Source organism: Oncorhynchus tshawytscha, linkage group LG01, assembly GCF_018296145.1.
Source record: "Oncorhynchus tshawytscha isolate Ot180627B linkage group LG01, Otsh_v2.0, whole genome shotgun sequence".
Taxonomy (NCBI): domain Eukaryota; kingdom Metazoa; phylum Chordata; class Actinopteri; order Salmoniformes; family Salmonidae; genus Oncorhynchus; species Oncorhynchus tshawytscha.
Window position 1 is genome coordinate 7,333,187 of NC_056429.1, and position 23,525 is coordinate 7,356,711.

Sequence of the window (23,525 nt, forward strand, 5' to 3'; positions counted from 1 at the left end):
TCTGGTCTGATGAAACAAAAATTGAACTGTTTAGCCATAATGAGCATCATTATGTTTGGAGGAAAAAGGGGGAGGCTGATGTCTCAAGACATCAGTCAGGAAGTTAAAGCTTGGTCGCAAATGGGTCTTCCAAATGGACAATGACCCCAGGACTCAGTTACAGCAGCTCTGTCAGGAGGAATGGGCCAAAATTCTCCCAACTTATTGTGGGAAGCTAGTGGAAGGCTACCCGAAACGTTTGACCCAAGTTTAACAATTTAAAGGCAATGCTACCAAATACTAATTGAGTGTATGTAAACTTCTGACCCACTGGGAATGTGATGACAGAAATAAAAGCTGAAATAAATCATTCTCTCTACTATTATTCTGACATTTCACATTCTTAAAATAAAGTGGTGATTCTAACTGACCTAAGGCAGGGAATTTTGACTGGGATTAAATGTCAGGAATTGTGAAAAGTTTAAATGTAAGAGTTTAAGTGTATTTGGCTACGGTGTATGTAAACTTCCAACTTCAGCTGTATGTCAGTTCTGTCAGTGCCTACATTTAGTAAGTGTATGTGATCCCTGGGGGGGAATTGAACCCATAACCTTTTCCCAGGTCACAAGTGAAAATTTATCCAACGCTTTTTAGTTGTCCACGATGGTTTCTAAGGATACATAGTCGATCGGATAACAAGGAGGAGGCTGTGTTTGTGGTGGTATCATCCGTTATCAAATATAGATTCTGTTACAACAACAACAACACATTGAAAATACCTACTTACTTTCATCCTATTCATCTCTTTGATACACATATCCACAATAAAAAAATGTTAAACGAATGAAAAAAATAACCGTACAGCTCCCTGTTTTTCCCCAGGTTAATAATGTGGATTTTGCTAATATCATCCGAGAAGAGGCGGTGCTGTTCCTCCTTGACCTCCCTAAAGGTGAAGAGGTCACCATCCTGGCCCAGAAGAAGAAGGATGGTGAGTGCAGAAGGACGAGAGGAAACTGGATGAAAAATAAACTGAGCTGGTTCCCCTTCACTCACTACCCCACCCCACCCCACTCTGAAGGGTCTGGATAGGTATGATCAGTTTAGGGGTGAAGCTTCTACCATATTGATTCCATTTTACAGATCTGCAATCCCAGTATATTAGGGTCAAGGTAAAGGAAGTGAATTGGGACCGGTTGAACTTCTACCAGAGATGTATATGTATTGGACTTCTTCTCCTCCCTCTGACTCTGTCTGTATTTGGCTCCAGTGTACCGGCGAATCGTGGAGTCTGATGTGGGCGACTCGTTCTACATCCGGACCCACTTTGAGTATGAGAAGGAGTCTCCGTACGGCCTGAGCTTCAACAAGGGAGAGGTGTTCAGAGTGGTGGACACCCTGTACAACGGCAAGCTGGGCTCTTGGCTGGCCATCCGCATAGGGAAGAACCATCAGGAGGTGGAGAGAGGCATCATACCTAACAAGAACAGGTGATGATGACACTCTTTTCTTCTGCTATTCTGTCCTCTTCTTCTGCCATTCTGTCTCCTCCTCCTGCTATTCTGTCCTCTTCTTCTGCCATTCTGTCCTCTTCTTCTGCTATTCTGTCCTCTTCTTCTGCCATTCTGTCCTCTTCTTCTGCTATTCTGTCTCCTCCTCCTGCTATTCTGTCCTCCTCTTCTTCTGCTATTCTGTCCTCTTCTTCTGCCATTCTGTCCTCTTCTTCTGCTATTCTGTCTCCTCCTCCTGCTATTCTGTCCTCTTCTTCTGCTATTCTGTCCTCTTCTTCTGCCATTCTGTCTCCTCCTCCTGCTATTCTGTCCTCTTCTTCTGCTATTCTGTCCTTCTTCTGCCATTCTGTCTCCTCCTCTAGCTATTCTGTCCTCTTCTCCTCCTGCTATTCTGTCCTCTTCTTCTGCTATTCTATTCTGCCATTCTGTCTCCTCCTCCAGCTATTCTGTCCTCTTCTCCTCCTGCTATTCTGTCCTCTTCTTCCTGCTATTCTGTCCTCTTCTTCTGCCATTCTGTCTCCTCCTCCTGCTATTCTGTCCTCTTCTTCTGCCATTCTGTCCTCTTCTTCTGCTATTCTGTCTCCTCCTCCTGCTATTCTGTCCTCTTCTTCTGCCATTCTGTCTCCTCCTCCTGCTATTCTGTCCTCTTCTTCTGCCATTCTGTCCTCTTCTTCTGCCATTCTGTCTCCTCCTCCTGCTATTCTGTCCTCTTCTGCCATTCTGTCTCCTCCTCCTTCTGCTATTCTGTCCTCTAATGCTATTCTGTCCTCTTCTGCTATTCTGTCCTCCTCTTCTTCTGCCATTCTGTCCTCTTCTTCTGCCATTCTGTCTCCTCCTCCTGCTATTCTGTAATCTTCTTCTGCTATTCTGTCCTCTTCTTCTGCCATTCTGTCTCCTCCTCCTGCTATTCTGTCCTCTTCTTCTTCTGCCATTCTGTCCTCTTCTTCTGCCATTCTGTCCTCTTCTTCTGCTATTCTGTCCTCTTCTCCTTCTGCTATTCTGTCCTCTTCTTCTGCCATTGTCCTCTTCTTCTGCTATTCTGTCCTCTTCTTCTGCTATTCTGTCCTCTTCTTCTGCCATTGTCCTCTTCTTCTGCTATTCTGTCCTCTTCTTCTGCTATTCTGTCCTCTTCTTCTGCCATTCTGTCTCCTCCTCCTGCTATTCTGTAATCTTCTTCTGCTATTCTGTCTCCTCCTCCAGCTATTCTGTCCTCTTCTCCTCCAGCTATTCTGTCCTCTTCTCCTCCTGCTATTCTGTCCTCTTCTCCTCCTGCTATTCTGTCCTCTTCTCCTCCTGCTATTATGTCCTCTTCTCCTCCTGCTATTATGTCCTCTTCTCCTCCTGCTATTCTGTCCTCTTCTCCTGCTATTCTGTCCTCTTCTCCTCCTGCTATGCTGTCCTCTTCTCCTTCTGCTATTCTGTCCTCTTCTTCGATCCTACCCATTTGGCTCCTCTAGGTGTTTGTATCACAGAAGTCAGTTTGTTTATTTGAAAAGAGAATGTGTTCCATATAACTTACCTGGTTAAGACAATCATATAAATACATTTAAAATAATAGTGGAACAAGATTTCGCACTGGTCACCATTTATCATAACAATGTTCATGTCACGTCCTCTCATAACTTTAACCACATTTGATATGATTATCATTGCCATGTAAGTGCCTCTGTCGACAGTATTAACGTTAGCCATGCCAAGTTTCCTGGACAGTGTCACGGACACATCAAAGCCCTTTAGAGGTGTCTCTACTAAGAGCTCTGTCTGTCCCTCTCATTCTCCTGAGTAGAAAAGAAACTCAAGCACGGGTGATTTTGATGATGCCAAAAATATAATATTTTTCACAAACATCTCAATTGACCTCCATCCGGGTTTTACAGAGAGCGACATCTCATTCTCTGTTACGGAGAAAAACATAATATAACAAATGTTCTCTGGTGTCTCCAGAGCGGAGCAGCTGTCCAGCATGCAGTACACCCTCCCTAAGACAGCAGGGGGCGACAGGGCAGACTTCTGGAGGTTCAGGGGCCTGAGGAGCTCCAAGAGGAACCTGAGGAAAAGCAGAGAGGACCTGTCGGCCCAGCCCGTACAGACCAAGTTCCCCGCTTACGAGAGGGTGGTGCTGAGAGAGGGTGAGGACCGACAACTCTGATAGTGGCCCCTCCTCCTTAACCCCTCCTCCCTAACTCCTCCTCCCTAGCCCCTCCCTAGCCCTAACTCCTCCTTAACCCCTCCTCCCTAGCTCCTCCTTAACCCCTCCTCCCTAGACCCTCCCTAGCCCTTCCTCCCTAACTCCTCCTTACCCCCTCCTCCCTAACTCCTCCTTAACCCCTCCTCCCTAACTCCTCCTTAACCCCTCCTCCCTAACCCCCTCCTTAACCCCTCCTTCTCCTAACCCCTCCCTTCTCCCTCACCCTCGCTAGCCCCTCCTCGCTAGCCCCTCCTCGCTAGCCCCTCCTCCCTAACCCCTCCTCGCTAGCCCCTCCTCGCTAGCCCCTCACTAACTCCTCCTCACTAACTCCTCCTCCCTAGCCCCTCCTCCTCCCTAGCCCCCCCCCCTCCTCCTCACTCCTCCTGCCTAGCCCCTCCTCCCTCACTCCTCCGCCCTAGCCCCCCCCTAACTCCTCGCTAGCCCTTCCTCCCCCCCTAGCCCCCTTCCTCCTCCCTAGCCCATCCTCCCTAGCTCCTCCTCCCCTAACTCCTCCTCCCTAGCCTCTCCTCCCTCACTCCTCCCTAACCCCTACTCCCTAGCCCCTCCTCCCTAAACCCTCTGTCTGTCTCTGACTCTCTGTCTAATAGTGATGTTTGGAGCGTTTTATTTAAAGGAGAACATGTCACCCTTTTAACGCACCACCAACATTTTCTATTTCTCAGTAAATAAGAAAGTTGGAAAGGTTATACTAGATCACTGGCTATATAGAGTCAATAACCTTATGATAGGGTAGGATGGAACACTGATATACCAGTCTGTCCTCTGATGACCTTTAGGGTAGGATGGAACACTACTGATACACCATCCTCTCAGTCTGTCCTCTGATGACCTTTAGGGTAGGATGGAACACTACTGATACACCATCCTCTCAGTCTGTCCTCTGATGACCTTTAGGGTAGGATGGAACACTACTGATACACCATCCTCTCAGTCTGTCCTCTGATGACCTTTAGGGTAGGATGGAACACTACTGATACACCATCCTCTCAGTCTGTCCTCTGATGACCTTTAGGGTAGGATGGAACACTACTGATACACCATCCTCTCAGTCTGTCCTCTGATGACCTTTAGGGTAGGATGGAACACTACTGATACACCATCCTCTCAGTCTGTCCTCTGATGACCTTTAGGGTAGGATGGAACACTACTGATACACCATCCTCTCAGTCTGTCCTCTGATGACCTTTAGGGTAGGATGGAACACTACTGATACACCATCCTCTCAGTCTGTCCTCTGATGACCTTTAGGGTAGGATGGAACACTACTGATACACCATCCTCTCAGTCTGTCCTCTGATGACCTTTAGGGTAGGATGGAATGCTACTGATACACCATCCTCTCAGTCTGTCCTCTGTTCCTTTGTCCAGCTGGATTCCTCAGACCTGTGGTGGTATTTGGACCCATCGCAGACGTGGCACGAGAGAAAATCTCCCGGGAGGAGCCTGATCTGTTTGAACTTGCAAGTGAGTAACACAGTGTATCGGAATGACGTGGAAATGAGTAACACAGCGATCCGAATGATGTGCAATTGAGTAACACAGCGTATCGGAATGATGTGGAAATGAGTAACACAGTGTATCAGAATGACATGCAAATGAGTAACACAGTGTATCAGAATGACATGCAAATGAGTAACACAGTGTATCGGAATGACATGCAAATGAGTAACACAGTGTATCAGAATGACATGCAAATGAGTAACACAGTGTATCGGAATGACATGCAAATGAGTAACAGCGTATCGGAATGACATGCAAATGAGTAACACGGCGTATCGGAATGACATGCAAATGAGTAACACGGTGTATCGGAATGACATGCAAATGAGTAACACGGTGTATTGGAATGACATGCAAATGAGTAACACGGTGTATCGGAATGACATGCAAATGAGTAACACGGTGTATCGGAATGACATGCAAATGAGTAACACGGTGTATCGGAATGACATGCAAATGAGTAACACGGTGTCTCGGAATGACGGCAAATGTAACACGGTGCAAATGAGTAACACGGTGTCTCAAATGGAATGACATGCAAATGAGTAACACGTGTGTCTCAAATGGAATGACGGAATGACTTGCAAATGAGTAACACGGTGTATCGGAATGACGTGCAAATGAGTAACACGGTGTATCGGAATGACGTGCAAATGAGTAACAAGGTGTATCGGAATGACGTGCAAATGAGTAACACGGTGTATCGGAATGACGTGCAAATGAGTAACACGGTGTATCGGAATGACATGCAAATGAGTAACACGGCGTATCGGAATGACATGCAAATGCTCTGAAGATTAATGAATTCTGTTTAACAGTTTGATTATAGAATGATGAAACTGTCCCTTCCCCTGTGTTCCAGAGAGTGAACCTAGAGACGCAGGGACAGACCAGCGGAGTTCAGGAATCATCCGTCTCCACACCATCAAGCAGATCATCGACAGAGTGAGTTTTCTTTTAAACATACAGTCGTTCATTTTAATAGGACAGTGTTTTTGATTGTAAAACTGTTGTGGGGTTGGTGATGTACGGTTTTAGATATTTTTGTGGTGCGGTCAGAATGACTATTTCAAATGTAGCCTTTGTCCAATGATATTCCACTGACGATGCACAGAGAACAGCCAAGAACAGGATTCACTGGAGATGACAGTCTGTTTGAGGCCCATTGCTCCACTAGGCGCTTAAAAGGAATGGCTACGTCAACTAAGTTATGGTGTCTTGTCTGGTGTAGGATAAACATGCAGTCCTGGACATCACCCCCAACGCGGTGGACCGTCTGAACTACGCCCAGTGGTACCCCATCGTGGTGTTCCTCAACCCGGACAGCAAGCAGGGCGTCAAGAACATGAGAACCAGGCTCTGTTCCGAGTCCAGGAAGTCAGCCCGGAAACTCTACGAGAGAGCCTTGAAACTAAGGAAGAACAACCACCACCTCTTCACCAGTAAGTACTGAGGGAGAGATGAGAGTAGAGAGAGATGAGAGAGGAGAGGAGAGAGAGCCTTGAAACTAAGGAAGAACAACCACCACCACTTCACCAGTAAGTACTGAGAGAGGAGAGTAGAGAGAGAGGAGAGTAGAGAGAGAGGAGAGTAGAGAGGAGAGTAGAGAGGAGAGTAGAGAGGAGAGTAGAGAGAGGAGAGGAGAGGAGAGGAGAGGAGAGGAGAGGAGAGGAGAGGAGAGGAGAGGGAGGAGGAGAGGAGAGGAGAGGAGAGGAGAGGAGAGGAGAGGAGAGGAGAGGAGAGAGGAGAGGAGAGGAGAGGAGAGAGCCTTGAAACTAAGGAAGAACAACCTCCATCTCTTCACCAGTAAGTACTGAGAGAGACATTTGAAATGTCACCTTTATGACGTTTACAGATTAAAAAATTTAAAAAATGATGTGCCCATATCCTCGTACCGAAAATATCTATAGCAGGATAGCTAACACTGATGACGGAACCGTGACTATAGCAGGATAGCTAACCCAGATGACGGAACCGTGACTATAGCAGGATAGCTAACCCAGATGACGGAACCGTGACTATAGCAGGATAGCTAACCCTGATGACGGAACCTTGACTATAGCAGGATAGCTAACCCTGATGACAGACCTTGAGTATAGCAGGATAGCTAACCCTGATGACAGACCTTGAGTATAGCAGGATAGCTAACCCTGATGACGGAACCTTGACTATAGCAGGATAGCTAACCCTGATGACAGACCTTGACTATAGCAGGATAGCTAACCCTGATGACGGAACCTTGACTATAGCAGGATAGCTAACCCTGATGACGGAACCTTGACTATAGCAGGATAGCTAACCCTGATGACAGAACCTTGACTATAGCAGGATAGCTAACCCTGATGACGGAACCTTGACTAACTTAACTGTTGAGGTTGACCTGAAAACACCAGACTGGTGGCTATAACAACATGTAGATTATTCTCCTGGTATCGTCTAGCTCTGTTTGGGATGTTTTACATTGACTCGCTGGCTTGCCAGCTTCTAGGTAATCAACCCTCCCGACATCTGCTATGTTGTAGAGGATAACCAACTGATTATGTGGTTGTTTTTTAGTGGATAGATTGGCTTTACTATTGCAGATGTGGCTTCTATCAATGTCATTGTCTGCATCATTTCCAATCGCCCATTATGTTTTGTAAAAAAAAAATATATATATATATATATATACACACACAGCTTTTAAAAATATATTTTCCTTTATTATTTTCCACTAACCTTAACACCCCTCCCATAATTGGAGTAAAATAATGAACAACAACACTTAGGCTTCTACTTCCTGCTTATACATACTATATACATTTTACATTAGTTATCTTTTGTTTGTTATTGGTCCCACCCTTCAGCTCCATTCAACCCCTCCCATCTGTCTCGTAACACCATCCAGTCCCACCCTTCAGCTCCATTCAACCCCTCCCATCTGTCTCGTAACACCATCCAGTCCCACCCTTCAGCTCCATTCAACCCCTCCCATCTTATCTCGTAACATTGGATTTATATTTGCCATATATTTTTCAACTGTGCTGTGATGCTTCACAAACAACTTGAACCTTTCTATTCTCATAGCTTCTACAGATACCATTTTTTTTGTTGTTGCTAAAAGTATTATTGACTGACTATGACTTTTCAAATCACCCAGTAGCACTATCTGCAGAGTTAGCTCCAGGTAAATGTTGCAATTCTTCAGCCACGTGTTTATTCATTTGCTGCATTTGAAGTCATAGGTTTACATCTTTCTGGTGAGAACCTGCACAACTTTTCATGGCTGGGAAATGGGTCTAAATTATGACGGTGTTATGAGGTGTTGTTCACATCTGTTACTAAAAGAACAAGGGTTCAGGATCCCAGAGGAAGTCCTGTGGTCCTGTGGCCCTGTTAAATACCCAGCCATTTTCACACACATACTGCTCATAAGCTTGATTCTGGAACCATTTGATTCTGGAACCATTTGATTCTGGAACCATTTTGATTCTGGAACCATTTTGATTCTGGAACCATTTTAATTCTGGAACCATTTTGATTGCTTGGTCATGAAAGTAGCACGTTAACGATTCACACGGATGTCTACACTGAACAGTAATATAAATGCAACATGTAAAGTGTTGGTCCCATGTTTCATGAGCTGAAATAAAAGATCCCAGAAATGTTCCATATGCACAAAAAGCTTATTTCTCTCAATTTGTGTGCACAAATTTGCCATAATAACCCATCCACCTGACAGGTGTGGCATATCAAGAAGCTGAGTAAACAGCATGATTATTACACATTTGCACCTTGTGCTGGGGACAATAAAAAGTCACTCTAAAATGTGTAGTTTTGTCACACAACACAATGCCACAGATGTCTCAAGTTTTGATGGAGCGTGCAATTGGCATGTTGACTGCAGGAATGTCCACCAGAGCTGTTGCTAAATTATTGAATGTTAATTTCTCTACCATAAGCAGCATCCAACGTCGTTTTAGAGAATTTGTCAGTAAGTCCATCCGGCTTCACAACCACAGATCCCATCTAACCACAGCCAGCCACAGGCCCAGATCACATCTAACCATGCCAGCCCAGGACCTCCATAACCACGCCAGCCCATCCGCAGATCACATCTAACCATGCCAGCCCAGGAACCGCTTCACAACCACAGACCACATCTAACCATCACAACCCAGCCCAGGACCTCCACATCCGGCTTCACAACCAGCCCAGATCCCATCTAACCACGCCAGCCCAGGACCTCCTAACATCCAGGCTCCACATCACAACCACAGATCCCATCTAACCACGCCAGCCCAGGACCTCCACATCCGCAGATCACATCTAACCATGCCACAGGACCACAGATCACAACCGCAGACCACATCTAACCATGCCAGCCCAGGACCTTAACCACGCCAGCCCATCCAGCTTCACAACCGCAGATCACATCTAACCATGCCAGCCCAGGAACGCTTCACTGCAGACAATGCCAGCCCAGGACCTTCACATCCAGCTTCTTCACCTGCAGGAACGTCTGAGACAATCCGCCCGGAAAGCTGATGAAACTGTTGATTTGCACAACAGAATAATTTCTACACAAACTGTCAGAAACCGTCTCAGGGAAGCTCATCTGCGGGCTCGTCGTCCTCATCAGGGTCTTGACCTGATTGCAGTTTGGCGTCGTAACTGACTTCAGTGGGGAAATGCTCACCTTCGATGACCACTGGCTCGCTGGAGAAGTGTGATCTTCACTGATAAAACCTGGTTTCAACTGTACAGGACAGATGGCAGACATCGTGTGGGTGAGCGGTTTGCTGATGTCAACATTGTGAACAGAGGGCTCCATGGTGGCGGTGGGGTTACAGTATGGACAGGCATGAGCAACAGACAACAAATAATATTGCATTTTATCAATGGCAATTTGAACGCACAGAGATACCGTGATGAGATCCTGAAGCCCATCGACATGCCATTCATCCACCACCATCACCTCATGTTTCAGCATGATAATGCACAGCCCCATGTCGCAAGGATCTGTACACAATTTCTGGAAGCTGAAAATGTCCCAGTTCTTCCATGGTCTGTATCCTCACCAGACATGTCACCCATTGAGCATGTTTGGGATGCTCTGGATCGTCTTGTACGACAGCGTGTTCCAGTTCCCGCCAATATCCAACAGCTCCGCACAGCCATTGAAGAGGAGTGGGACAACATTCCACCTGCCGCAATCAACAACCTGATCAATTCTATGTGAGGGAGATGTGTAGCACTGAATGAGGCAAATGGTGGTCACACCAGATACTGACTGGTTATCTGATCCACACCCCTTACCCTTATCTTTTGAAGGTATCTGTGACCAACAGATGCATATCTGTATTCCATGTCGTGAAATCTATAGATTAGGGCCTAATGAGTTTATTTAAATTGACAGATTTCCTTATATGAACTGGTAACTCAGTAAAATCTTTGAAGTTGTTTCATGTTTCGTTTACATTTTTTGTTCTGTGTAATAAGGCCACTACATCTGGTGGAATTCCTCAGGGATCCATTCATGTTGAATTGCTCTCATGCTAAATGGGCAGCATCATGCTAACCAGTAACACGGTAACCCTTCTGTCCTCTGTTAGCCACCATCAACATGAACAACATGAACGATGGCTGGTACGGCGCTCTGAAGGAGACCGTTCAGCAGCAACAGAACCAGTTGGTCTGGGTGTCAGAGGGCAAGGTGAGAGAAACACTCAACTGTAGTTTCACAGTTTAAAAAAAAAAACTAAAAACCAAAAGTCACTCATAAATATGATCTTTCCAAAAGCATTGAGCTTTGTTTTGTTTGAATAACATCTAATCATTTCTGACTCACCTGCTGAAGCAACCCTAAAAAAAACTGCATATTTCTTCCCATCCACCACTCCCTCCTCTTCTTCCTTTGCCTCTCCCCAGGCGGACGGCGCTCCGGACGATGACCTCGACATCCATGATGACCGTCTGTCATATCTGTCAGCCCCGGGCAGTGAGTACTCCATGTACAGCACGGACAGCCGCCACACCTCTGACTATGAGGACACGGACACAGAGGGCGGGGCCTACACTGACCAGGAACTAGACGAGACGCTCAATGACGAGGTCGGTCTGATTTAAAAAAAATAAAAAATTATATATTAGAGATTATTTTATTTCTGAAATAGATATTTGATTCATGTTCGCAGTCAAAAAGGCTGAATTATGCAGAATACAGTTACATTAAGACACATGCTCTTCAAACATCTCATGTCATGTTGAAACAGGAAATGGCCTTTCCCAAACTGTTGCCACAAAACACAGAATCATCTAGAATGTAGCGTTAAGATTTCCCTTTACTGGAACTTAAGGGCACTAGCCCCAACCATGAAAAACAGCCCCAGACCATTATTTATCCTCCACCAAACTTTACAGTTGGCACTATCCATTCGGGCAGGTAGCGTTCTCCTGGCATCCGCCAAACCCAGTCTGTCGGACTGCCAGAGGATGAAGCGTGATTCATCACTCCAGAGAACACGTTTCCACTGCTCCAGAGTCCAATGGCGACGAGCTTTACAACACTCGATCCGAAGCTTGGCATTGCGCATGGCGATCTTAGGCTTGTGTGCGGCTGCTCGGCCATGGAACATGAAGCTACCAATGAACAGTTCTTGTGCTGACGTTGCTTCCAGAGGCAGTTTGGAGTGTTGCAACCGAGGACAGATCATTTTTATGAGCTATGCGCTTCAGCGCTCGACTGTCCCGTTCTGTGAGCTTGTGTGGTCTACCACTTCGCGGCTGAGCCGTTGTTGCTCCTAGACGTTTCCAGTTCACAATAACAGCACGTACAGTTGACCGGGGCAGCGCTACCAGGTCTGATAATTTGACAAACTCACTTGTTGGAAAGGTGGCATCCTATGACGGTGTAAGTCACTGAGCTCTTCAGTAAGGACATTTCACTGTCAATGTTTGTCTATGGAGATTGCATGGTTGTGTTAGCTTAATCCACTCATTTGAAGGGGTGTCCACATACCTTTGTATATATAGTGTACCTCATACAAGTTTTAAAAAGGTCTCAGTTTGTTGTAACTCCAATCTCTAAATCCTATTAGGTTGGCCTGCCCACGGAGCCAGCCATCACCCGCTCCTCAGAGCCGGTCAGAGAGGACCCGCCCGTCATCCAGGACCCCTCGTCTGGTGGTTACTCTGGATACCAGCACGCTTCTGTGACGCCGTCCGACCCGGCCAACTGCATCGACCCGTCCGGTTTCAAGATGTCCGCCGCTCCTCAGCAGGTAAGGGAGGAAGGGAGGGAGGGAAGAAAAGAGAGAGAGAGGGAGGGAGGAGAGCAGGTATAGCAGTAGATGCCTCTGTGGGTAAAACAGGCAGAAATTACATGTGATTTGTTCTTCAGAGTGATGTTTGTGCCGCTTGTAAACAATACAAATGTGTTTGTTCCTTCACTAACCCTTTATATGCTTTAGTATACACGAGGAATGTATGTTGTAAAGCCATCTGTTGTCACCACGCTGTTGCAAATACGCTGCATACCGGTTTCTGGCAGGTGTCAAAATGATTCCAGGAGGAGGAACATAGACAGAAGGTTACTACGGAGACGGAGAGAGAAACTGCTGTAGTTTGTGGAGTGTTTCTGTGTTCTTCCTCTTGGCAGCCTGTTGCAATAAAATGTCTCTTAACGATACTTCACAGCAAGACGATGCTGCTCTGGCTATTCCTTCCTCTCTGCTGCCTGCGGCGGTGGCGCCCCCTGCTGTTGAGACTGAGTCACAGCAGCCTGTGTTGCAGCTAGAGGGTATGACCCCTGACCTGGAGGAGGAGACTCCGGTTGCAGCTCCTCAGGCTGCAGACACACTCCTTAGCAGCCCCAGTCCCGCCCCTACTGAGCTAGCCCCGCCCCCAACACCACCATCACTCGAACCCCAACACCTGTCTCAATCGCCGCTCGGCCCTGGTCCTGAACCCAAGGTACTCACCTACCTACCACCACCACCACCCCAGCACCTACCTGCTACCTCACTAGAACACCTGGACCGGGCCTGGGCCAGTCACGCCCTTAACTGCCCCGCCCGGTTCTCTGCCCCGCCCCCCCAGCCTGCTGTTCTGTTTGAACTTGCCTGTCTTTTTCTTCGCACACGCTTCTTTCTCCTCTGACTGGCTCTCTGTCTGCATGCCCCGCCCACGCTGTGTGACCACTGACCTTTGACCAGTCAGAAAGCAAGAATCTAGCCAATCGGTGTGTTTGAGGGGAGGAGTTTGGAGCAAGGCGACAATGGAGGCGCAGAATTGCTTATTTTGTCGCTTAGTTATTTGGGATGCAAGCCAAGGGGACTTGTAAAATCAGTGATTGTGCAAAATATAGTCAATCTCAAACACACACCTTGTGTGACTAAGTCAGTACACATGCACCAATCACAGTGGGCTGGTAGTCATGGGGGGGGGGGGCAGGGGGGGTTTGTCCGGTCGTCTGTGGGAAAATCTGAAACTGCACTCCATTCCCTATTTAGTACGCTACTTTTGGCCAGAGCCTGCTCAGATTCTGGACAAAAGTAGTGCATTGTATAGGGAATAGGATGCGGTACATTTGGGAGTCTGATGGTGTGACCAGGATAAGAAGAACCAGCATTACCGGTTACTGTCGTCTCCTCTTCTTCCTTTTGCATGTTTTGGGTTCTTTTCTGCTTCTCTACTTATTTAACTTCTCTGACTGACTGACTCTTGGTCAAATATACCTGCAGAGGCACATGTAGATGTACTGTATGTTGTAATGCTAGTGTGTAGTAGACTGTAGTTGCATAAGATGCTAAAACTGAATGTTGGTTGCATGATAAACTATGCTAACCTGCAGACAGTATTCTTGGTATTTACTAGTCTCTGTCACAAAAGCAGTTGACTCTCCCTATGGAAAAAAACAACAACCCTAAAACTTGTATTTTAAAACTGCATAAATGTACATCTTCCGTTGTAGTATTGACTCGTGTAGAAGTTTTAACGTTCACAAAGCTTCTTCCATAGGAAGTGACTGTCTGTTACGAGATGTGCTGTCTAAAGGCTACATATCACCTGTTTTTTGAAATGAAGCCGTTCAGAAGGGAGAAAGAAAAAAAAAAACGCTATTGACAACATTATCGGAAAACGTGATTTGGTGATCAGGAAGGATTTGGACATTTTTGAGTCATTTCTTGAAAGGCTTCTTGTCAAATATACATTCAGTTCTGATTAGGAATAATTGATAAGAGAATTGCTTGTGTACTTTGCACTTTGACTTGATGTTTGTGTCATGTATTGTTATTAGTTACTATTGATCTGTGTTCAGTCCTTATCGTCAGGTTTCAGGTGAACCTCTCTTTAATAATTCATTCCTCTCTTGACTTGATTTTTGGGGGGATTTATTTAGTAGTTTCTGTCATTTCCTCTACTTTTATTTTTGTAATAATTTTTTAATTTTTTATTATTTGTCCAAAACTGTATGAAAATTATAGTTTTCCAATCAGGTTTACACGTTTTCAACTTAATTTGCCATCTGTAATAATTGATACATCAGAAATCTTATTCACCCAAGCTCTGACCAGGTAGTTTACTACTATAGTTCAGTAGATACCAAGCTCTGACTAGGTAGTTTACTACTATAGTTCAGTAGATACCAAGCTCTGACCAGGTAGTTTACTACTATAGTTCAGTAGATACCAAGCTCTGACTAGGTAGTTTACTACTATAGTTCAGTAGATACCAAGCTCTGACTAGGTAGTTTACTACTATAGTTCAGTAGATACCAAGCTCTGACCAGGTAGTTTACTACTATAGTTCAGTAGATACCAAGCTCTGACTAGGTAGTTTACTACTATAGATAGTTCAGTAGATACCAAGCTCTGACTAGGTAGTTTACTACTATAGTTCAGTAGATACCAAGCTCTGACCAGGTAGTTTACTACTATAGTTCAGTAGATACCAAGCTCTGACTAGGTAGTTTACTACTATAGTTCAGTAGATACCAAGCTCTGACTAGGTAGTTTACTACTATAGTTCAGTAGATACCAAGCTCTGACTAGGTAGTTTACTACTATAGATAGTTCAGTAGATACCAAGCTCTGACCAGGTAGTTTACTACTATAGTTCAGTAGATACCAAGCTCTGACCAGGTAGTTTACTACTATAGTTCAGTAGATACCAAGCTCTGACTAGGTAGTTTACTACTATAGTTCAGTAGATACCAAGCTCTGACCAGGTAGTTTACTACTATAGTTCAGTAGATACCAAGCTCTGACCAGGTAGTTAGTTCAGTAGATACCAAGCTCTGACCAGGTAGTTTACTACTATAGATAGTTCAGTAGATACCAAGCTGTGACCAGGTAGTTTACTACTATAGATAGTTCAGTAGATACCAAGCTCTGACCAGGTAGTTTACTACTATAGTTCAGTAGATACCAAGCTCTGACCAGGTAGTTTACTACTATAGTTCAGTAGATACCAAGCTCTGACTAGGTAGTTTACTACTATAGTTCAGTAGATACCAAGCTCTGACTAGGTAGTTTACTACTATAGTTCAGTAGATACCAAGCTCTGACCAGGTAGTTTACTACTATAGTTCAGTAGATACCAAGCTCTGACCAGGTAGTTTACTACTATAGTTCAGTAGATACCAAGCTCTGACGTCTGTCTTGGATGTCTCTCCCCTGCAGATGTACAAGAAGGATCTGTACAGTCTGGAGGAACCAGTGAGAGTGAACCACGGAGGCATGAAGTCGTCTCTGAGCTACACCCAGCAGCCCTACCAGGACAAACAGCCATACCGCCAGTACGACCACCCGCCTTACGCCTTCTGTAGCGACAGGGGGGGCTACGCCGAACCAAAGCCTCAACAGGGGAACTTTGACTCTCACCTGCAGTACGACAACCGTGTGCCTCAAAACTACGATGATGGCCGGTGGCCCCCCTACGACCAGCAGACCTCTTCTCCCCAGCCCCCGGGGTACCAGCCCGGCCCGGTCCACCAGCAGGGCTACCCTCCCAGGGGTACCACCCCCTATGAGGACGGTCCCGTCAGGGACTACAGCCCCCCCCAGCCCCGCTACGATGAGGCCCCGGCGGGTATGCAGGGCTACGACGGCAAGCCTCGTCACGGTAAACCTCCGGGGCCAATGCGGTATGATGAACCGTCTCTCCCGCCCTCGGCTGGCCCTTACGACGCCTGCTCTCCCTACGAGGCCGAGCCCCCTCACGGCTACTGCCTCAGCTCTCCCCGCTCCCCGGAACCCCCCAAGCAGTATTACGGAGACTCTGCTCCTGGCCTGAGACCCTCCTATAACCCGGTGCCTCCCAGTCGGGGCGGTGGCTACAACCGTGAACCTCTAATGACCTCTGACCCACCCCTTCCCCCTCACAAACCTGAGCCCTTGGCCTCTCCGGGAGAGATGGGGGTAAACGCTGGGTCCAAACCCCTCCCTCCACCGCCCCGGGGGGAGGAGGAAAAGGACGACCCAGCCATGAAGCCCCAGTCGGTGCTCAACAGGGTCAAGATGTTTGAGAATAAGAGGTCAGTGTCTGTGGACCGGGCCAAGGAGGCTGGCGACTCCACCGTCATGAGGGTACGTCTCTTATACCACGACACGGCCAAACACCTAGAACGCATGCTTGTAATGGATGTCTGGGGGGTCTCAGCCTGGGGTACTAGTAGCCCTGGTAGTTATAATGGATGTCTGGGGGGTCTCAGCCTGGGGTACTAGTAGCCCTGGTAGTTATAATGGATGTCTGCGGGGTCTCAGCCTGGAGTACTAGTAGCCCTGGTAGTTATAATGGATGTCTGCGGGGTCTCAGCCTGGAGTATTAGTAGCCCTGGTAGTTATAATGGATGTCTGGGGGTACTTGGCCTATATATAACCGGTGTGAAATTGCTAGCTAGTTAGCGGTGCGCGCTAGTAGCGTTTCAATCTGTGACGTCACTCACTCTTGAGACATTGAAGTAGTTTCCCTTGCCCTGTCAGGGCCGCGGCTTTTGTGGAGCAATAGGTAACGAATCTTTGTGGGAGGCAATTGTTGATGTGTTCAGACGGTCCCTGGTTCAACTCCAGGTTGGGGGGGCAAGGGGAGGAAGCCACAAATCCAGGGGAGGGAGGGGAGGGAGGGGGGGGTACTTGGAAAGAATATAAAGCAGGCCTACTGATCAGTGGCAAATGGGGGTTCTTCTAACAGAGTAACGTGTGATTGGGGCAACAAACCACTGATGAATGTGATTGGGATACCAGGATATAACATGTGAGTTGGTTGTGTAGTTGGTTCCCACTATAAGGCCAAGCTGTCAAGTCAAAATGGGATATATATATATATAGTACAAATGAAAGAAAAGAAACCATTTTTTATCTTAATTGAATGTTGGGTGACGGGGCATAAATTTAGCACTGTGATTACAGTTTGAAGAAGATACATTGTAGAACCGAGCGGTGCTTCTGACTGCAACTTGACCTGATAGTGGACGACCTGGGTAGTCGTACGTTATTCTGTTTCAACCTGCCTGTGGTCTGTCTGGTGTTCCAGCCTGCGGACCTGCCCAGACCTATGACTGCACCTGGTCCTGTCCCCAAAGCCAACTCCCTCAGCAACCTGGAGCAGGAGAAGCCTACTTACAGGTGTGTGTATATACACACACAGCACAGCGCTCTGCTCTGGTGCTCATAACACCAGGGTTATGGGTTCAACCCCCAGAAATGATCACATACTATCCTGGAAGTCATGTTGGATCAGACTTGTGGTATGAAGGACAGTGGTGAGAAAATCCACATGGTCCATTTATCACTGTCAACCCCAGAGCTTCACCTAGTGGACATGTTAGACAGTGCAGCTACCAGGATGCATCAGGAAAACAGAACGCTGTAATGTGAAGACCATCTGTCTCTCTCCTGTATTGATCAGTACAGTTATCTGTCTCTCTCTCCTGTATCGACCTGTCTCTCTCCTGTATTGATCGGTACAGTGACCTGTCTCTCTCTCCTGTATTGATCAGTACTGTGACCTGTCTGTCTCTCCTGAATTGATCAGTACAGTGACCTGTCTGTGACCTGTCTGTCTCTCCTGTATTGATCAGTACAGTGACCTGTCTCTCTCTCCTGAATTGATCAGTACAGTGACCTGTCTCTCTCCTGTATTGATCGGTACAGTGACCTGTCTGTCTCTCCTGTATTGATCGGTACAGTGACCTGTCTGTCTCTCCTGTATTGATCGGTACAGTGACCTGTCTGTCTCTCCTGTATTGATCGGTGCAGTGACCTGTCTGTCTCTCCTGTATTGATCGGTACAGTGACCTGTCTGTCTCTCCTGTATTGATCGGTACAGTGACCTGTCTCTCTCCTGTATTGATCGGTACAGTGACCTGTCTCTCTCCTGTATTGATCGGTACAGTGACCTGTCTGTCTCCTGTATTGATCGGTACAGTGACCTGTCTGTCTCTCCTGTATTGATCGGTACTGTGACCTGTCTGTCTCTCCTGTATTGATCGGTACAGTGACCTGTCTGTCTCTCCTGTATTGATCGGTACAGTGACCTGTCTGTCTCTCCTGTATTGATCGGTACAGTGACCTGTCTGTCTCTCCTGTATTGATCGGTACAGTGACCTGTCTGTCTCTCCTGTATTGATCGGTACAGTGACCTGTCTGTCTCTCCTGTATTGATCGGTACAGTGACCTGTCTGTCTCTCCTGTATTGATCGGTACAGTGACCTGTCTGTCTCTCCTGTATTGATCGGTACAGTGACCTGTCTGTCTCTCCTGTATTGATCGGTACAGTGACCTGTCTGTCTCTCCTGTATTGATCGGTACAGTGACCTGTCTGTCTCTCCTGTATTGATCGGTACAGTGACCTGTCTGTCTCTCCTGTATTGATCGGTACAGTGACCTGTCTGTCTCTCCTGTATTGATCGGTACAGTGACCTGTCTCTCTCTCCTGTATTGATCGGTACAGTGACCTGTCTGTCTCTCCTGTATTGATCGGTACAGTGACCTGTCTGTCTCTCCTGAATTGATCGGTACAGTGACCTGTCTGTCTCTCCTGTATTGATTGGTACAGTGACCTGTCTGTCTCTCCTGTATTGATCGGTACAGTGACCTGTCTGTCTCTCCTGTATTGATCGGTATAGTGACAGTCTGTCTCCTGTATTGATCGGTACAGTGACCTGTCTGTCTCTCCTGAATTGATCAGTACAGTGACCTGTCTGTGACCTGTCTGTCTCTCCTGTATTGATCAGTACAGTGACCTGTCTGTCTCTCCTGAATTGATCAGTACAGTGACCTGACTGTGACCTGTCTGTCTCTCCTGTATTGATCGGTATAGTGACAGTCTGTCTCCTGTATTGATCGGTATAGTGACAGTCTGTCTCCTGTATTGATCGGTACAGTGACCTGTCTGTCTCTCCTGTATTGATCGGTACAGTGACCTGTCTCTCTCCTGTATTGATCAGTACAGTGACCTGTCTCTCTCTCCTGTATTGATCAGTACAGTGACCTGTCTCTCTCTCCTGTATTGATCAGTACAGTGACCTGTCTGTCTCTCCTGTATTGATCGGTACAGTGACCTGTCTCTCTCTCCTGTATTGATCGGTACAGTGACCTGTCTCTCTCTTCCTCTTGTGTTTATCCATGTTTGTACTCTTGCTATTACTGTGTGGATCTGTCTGTCTGTGTCTGTCTGTCTGTCTGTCTGTCTGTCTGTATGCCCCTCTGTCTCACTGTCTGTCTGTCTGTATGCCCCTCTGTCTCACTGTCTGTCTGCCCCTCTGACTGTCTGTCCATCTGTCTCACTGTCTGTCGCTTGCTCTACTTTCTCCTGTGTGGATCTGTTGAGCTCTCTAACTGGTTATCCTGTCTCTCCCTCTACTCTGTGGAATGGATTTGTAAGTGTATCAGGGTTGGGGTCAATTCCATTTCAAGTTTTTTTTTTTTATTGCAAATTGGAATTTGGTTTACTTTCTGAATTGACTGGAATTGAAATGTAATTGACCCCAACATTTATCTGTGCTGCTCTCTGACTGTCCATCTCCCCCTCAGAGCCCCCGAGCCCCAGAATGCCCCTGGGTCTAAGCCCCTGGATGACGTGGCCCACTCCTCCAACCATTACGATGCTGACGAGGATGAGGAGTACTACAGGAAGCAGCTGTCCTACTTTGACCGCCGCAGCTTCGACAGCAAGACCATGAACCCCACCCCCGGGATCAACCGGTTCCCACCACAAACCCAGCTAGCTTACCCTTACAACAGGTAAACTACACTACCCATAACCCTTACAACAGGTAAACTACACTACCCATAACCCCTACAACAGGTACACTACACTACCCATAACCCCTACAACAGGTACACTACCCATAACCCCTACCACAGGTACACTACACTACCCATAACCCTTACAACAGGTATACTACCCATAACCCCTACAACAGGTAAACTACACTACCCATAACCCTTACAAAAGGTACACTCCCCATAACCCCTACAACAGGTACACTACACTACCCATAACCCTTACAACAGGTACACTACCCATAACCCCTACAACAGGTAAACTACACTACCCATAACCCCTACAACAGGTAAACTACACTACCCATAACCCTTACAACAGGTACACTACCCATAACCCCTACAACAGGTAAACTACACTACCCATAACCCCTACAACAGGTACACTACCCATAGGTACACTACACTACCCATAACCCTTACAACAGGTACACTACACTACCCATAACCCTTACAACAGGTACACTACCCATAACCCCTACAACAGGTACACTGCACTACCCATAACCCCTACAACAGGTAAACTACACTACCCATAACCCCTACAACAGGTACACTACACTACCCATAACCCTTACAACAGGTACACTACCCATAACCCCTACAACAGGTACACTACACTACCCATAACCCCTACAACAGGCACACTACACTACCCATAACCCTTACAACAGGTAAACTACCCATAACCCCTACAACAGGTACACTACACTACCCATAACCCCTACAACAGGCACACTACACTACCCATAACCCTTACAACAGGTAAACTACCCATAACCCCTACAACAGGTACACTACCCATAACCCCTACAACAGGCACACTGCACTACCCATAACCCCTACAACAGGCACACTGCACTACCCATAACCCCTACAACAGGCACACTGCACTACCCATAACCCCTACAACAGGCACACTTCTTCACTACCCATAACCCCTACAACAGATCTGAGAGGGGAAGTACAATCAATATGGTCAGAGATCAGGCTGACTGTCAGCATTTTGAGGGGATCATGTCCTGAGGCAGAACTGCTAATCTTCATCGCATAATGAGTTATTGGAGATTCAAGGTGACACTGATTAGTAGATTAAATGATTCTTCACAATTCTACTGTAATGATCTTAAACACCTTCTGTCGTATCTGTGTTTTAGGGCGGAGTCTATGGAGAAGGTGAGTCCGGTAGAGAAGAGGTACGAGCCCCTCCCCCAGATCAGTCCTGTCTCCCAGTACGGACCCCCCAGCCCTGCCGTACCACCCAACAGCCTGCCCAAACTCACCACCAATGATGGTAACGAACCATGATAATGTCATGTAGCCTTTTTAATCCAGCAAAGTACTGACAATTCACTTGTGATTTTCTGGTGGCTACTAAAAGCATCTCTACCATATAATAGTGTGGTAGACTTGTGGCTGTATAGACATGTAAAGCCTGAATCTAGGCTGTATTACGGTGGTCACATCCCTTCCCCTCTCTCTCTAGTGAACTCACATCCCTTCCCCTCTCTCTAGTGAACTCACATCCCTCCCACTCTCTCTAGAGAACTCACATCCCTTCCCCTCTCTCTAGTGAACTCACATCCCTTCCCCTCTCTCTAGTGAACTCACATCCCTTCCCCTCTCTCTAGTGAACTCACATCCCTTCCCCTCTCTCTAGTGAACTCACATCCCTTCCCCTCTCTCTAGTGAACTCACATCCCTCTCTCTAGTGAACTCACATCCCTTCCCCTCTCTCTAGTGAACTCACATCCCTCTCTCTAGTGAACTCACATCTCTCTCTCTAGTGAACTCACATCCCTCTCTCTCGTGAACTCACATCCCTCTCTCTAGTGAACTCACATCCCTCTCTCTAGTGAACTCACATCCCTCTCTCTCTAGTGAACTCACATCCCTCTCTCTCTAGTGAACTCACATCCCTCTCTCTCTAGTGAACTCACATCCCTCTCTCTAGTGAACTCACATCCCTCTCTCTAGTGAACTCACATCCCTCTCTCTCTAGTGAACTCACATCCCTCTCTCTCGTGAACTCACATCCCTCTCTCTAGTGAACTCACATCCCTCTCTCTCTAGTGAACTCACATCCCTCTCTCTCTAGTGAACTCACATCCCTCCCACTCTCTCTAGTGAACTCACATCCCTTCCCCTCTCTCTAGTGAACTCACATCCCTTCCCCTCTCTCTAGTGAACTCACATCCCTTCCCCTCTCTCTAGTGAACTCACATCCCTTCCCCTCTCTCTAGTGAACTCACATCCCTCTCTCTAGTGAACTCACATCCCTCTCTCTCTAGTGAACTCACATCCCTCTCTCTCGTGAACTCACATCCCTCTCTCTAGTGAACTCACATCCCTCTCTCTCTAGTGAACTCACATCCCTCTCTCTCTAGTGAACTCACATCCCTCCCACTCTCTCTAGTGAACTCACATCCCTTCCCCTCTCTCTAGTGAACTCACATCCCTTCCCCTCTCTCTAGTGAACTCACATCCCTTCCCCTCTCTCTAGTGAACTCACATCCCTTCCCCTCTCTCTAGTGAACTCACATCCTTCTCTCTAGTGAACTCACATCCCTCTCTCTAGTGAACTCACATCCCTCTCTCTAGTGAACTCACATCCCTCTCTCTAGTGAACTCACATCCCTCTCTCTAGTGAACTCACATCCCTCTCTCTCTAGTGAACTCACATCCCTCTCTCTCTAGTGAACTCACATCCCTCTCTCTAGTGAACTCACATCCCTTCCCCTCTCTCTAGTGAACTCACATCCCTCTCTCTAGTGAACTCACATCCCTCTCTCTAGTGAACTCACATCCCTCTCTCTAGTGAACTCACATCCCTCTCTCTCTAGTGAACTCACATCCCTCTCTCTAGTGAACTCACATCCCTCTCTCTCGTGAACTCACATCCCTCTCTAGTGAACTCACATCCCTCTCTCTCTAGTGAACTCACATCCCTCTCTCTCTAGTGAACTCACATCCCTCTCTCTCTAGTGAACTCACATCCCTCTCTCTCTAGTGAACTCACATCCCTCTCTCTCTAGTGAACTCACATCCCTCTCTCTC

The 23,525-nt window shown here is 46.9% G+C and overlaps 1 protein-coding gene across 6 annotated transcripts in view; it reads left to right on the forward strand.

Annotated features, from left to right (window-relative positions):
* tjp1b (tight junction protein 1b) overlaps positions 1-23,525 on the forward strand; it is a 177,515-nt gene that overhangs the window by 143,366 nt on the left and 10,624 nt on the right. For 5 of the 6 annotated variants that reach the window (XM_042324201.1, XM_042324220.1, XM_042324241.1 and 2 more), the window contains 14 exons: positions 862-970; positions 1,250-1,469; positions 3,435-3,619; positions 5,068-5,163; positions 6,062-6,144; positions 6,431-6,641; positions 10,794-10,894; positions 11,110-11,292; positions 12,279-12,461; positions 12,877-13,152; positions 15,864-16,769; positions 17,716-17,807; positions 20,217-20,426; positions 21,626-21,762. In XM_042324201.1, coding sequence (XP_042180135.1) covers positions 862-970; positions 1,250-1,469; positions 3,435-3,619; positions 5,068-5,163; positions 6,062-6,144; positions 6,431-6,641; positions 10,794-10,894; positions 11,110-11,292; positions 12,279-12,461; positions 12,877-13,152; positions 15,864-16,769; positions 17,716-17,807; positions 20,217-20,426; positions 21,626-21,762 — 2,992 coding nt within the window. The remainder of the gene's footprint in view (positions 1-861; positions 971-1,249; positions 1,470-3,434; positions 3,620-5,067; positions 5,164-6,061; positions 6,145-6,430; positions 6,642-10,793; positions 10,895-11,109; positions 11,293-12,278; positions 12,462-12,876; positions 13,153-15,863; positions 16,770-17,715; positions 17,808-20,216; positions 20,427-21,625; positions 21,763-23,525) is intronic. The other variant, XM_042324260.1, reaches the window with a different exon arrangement.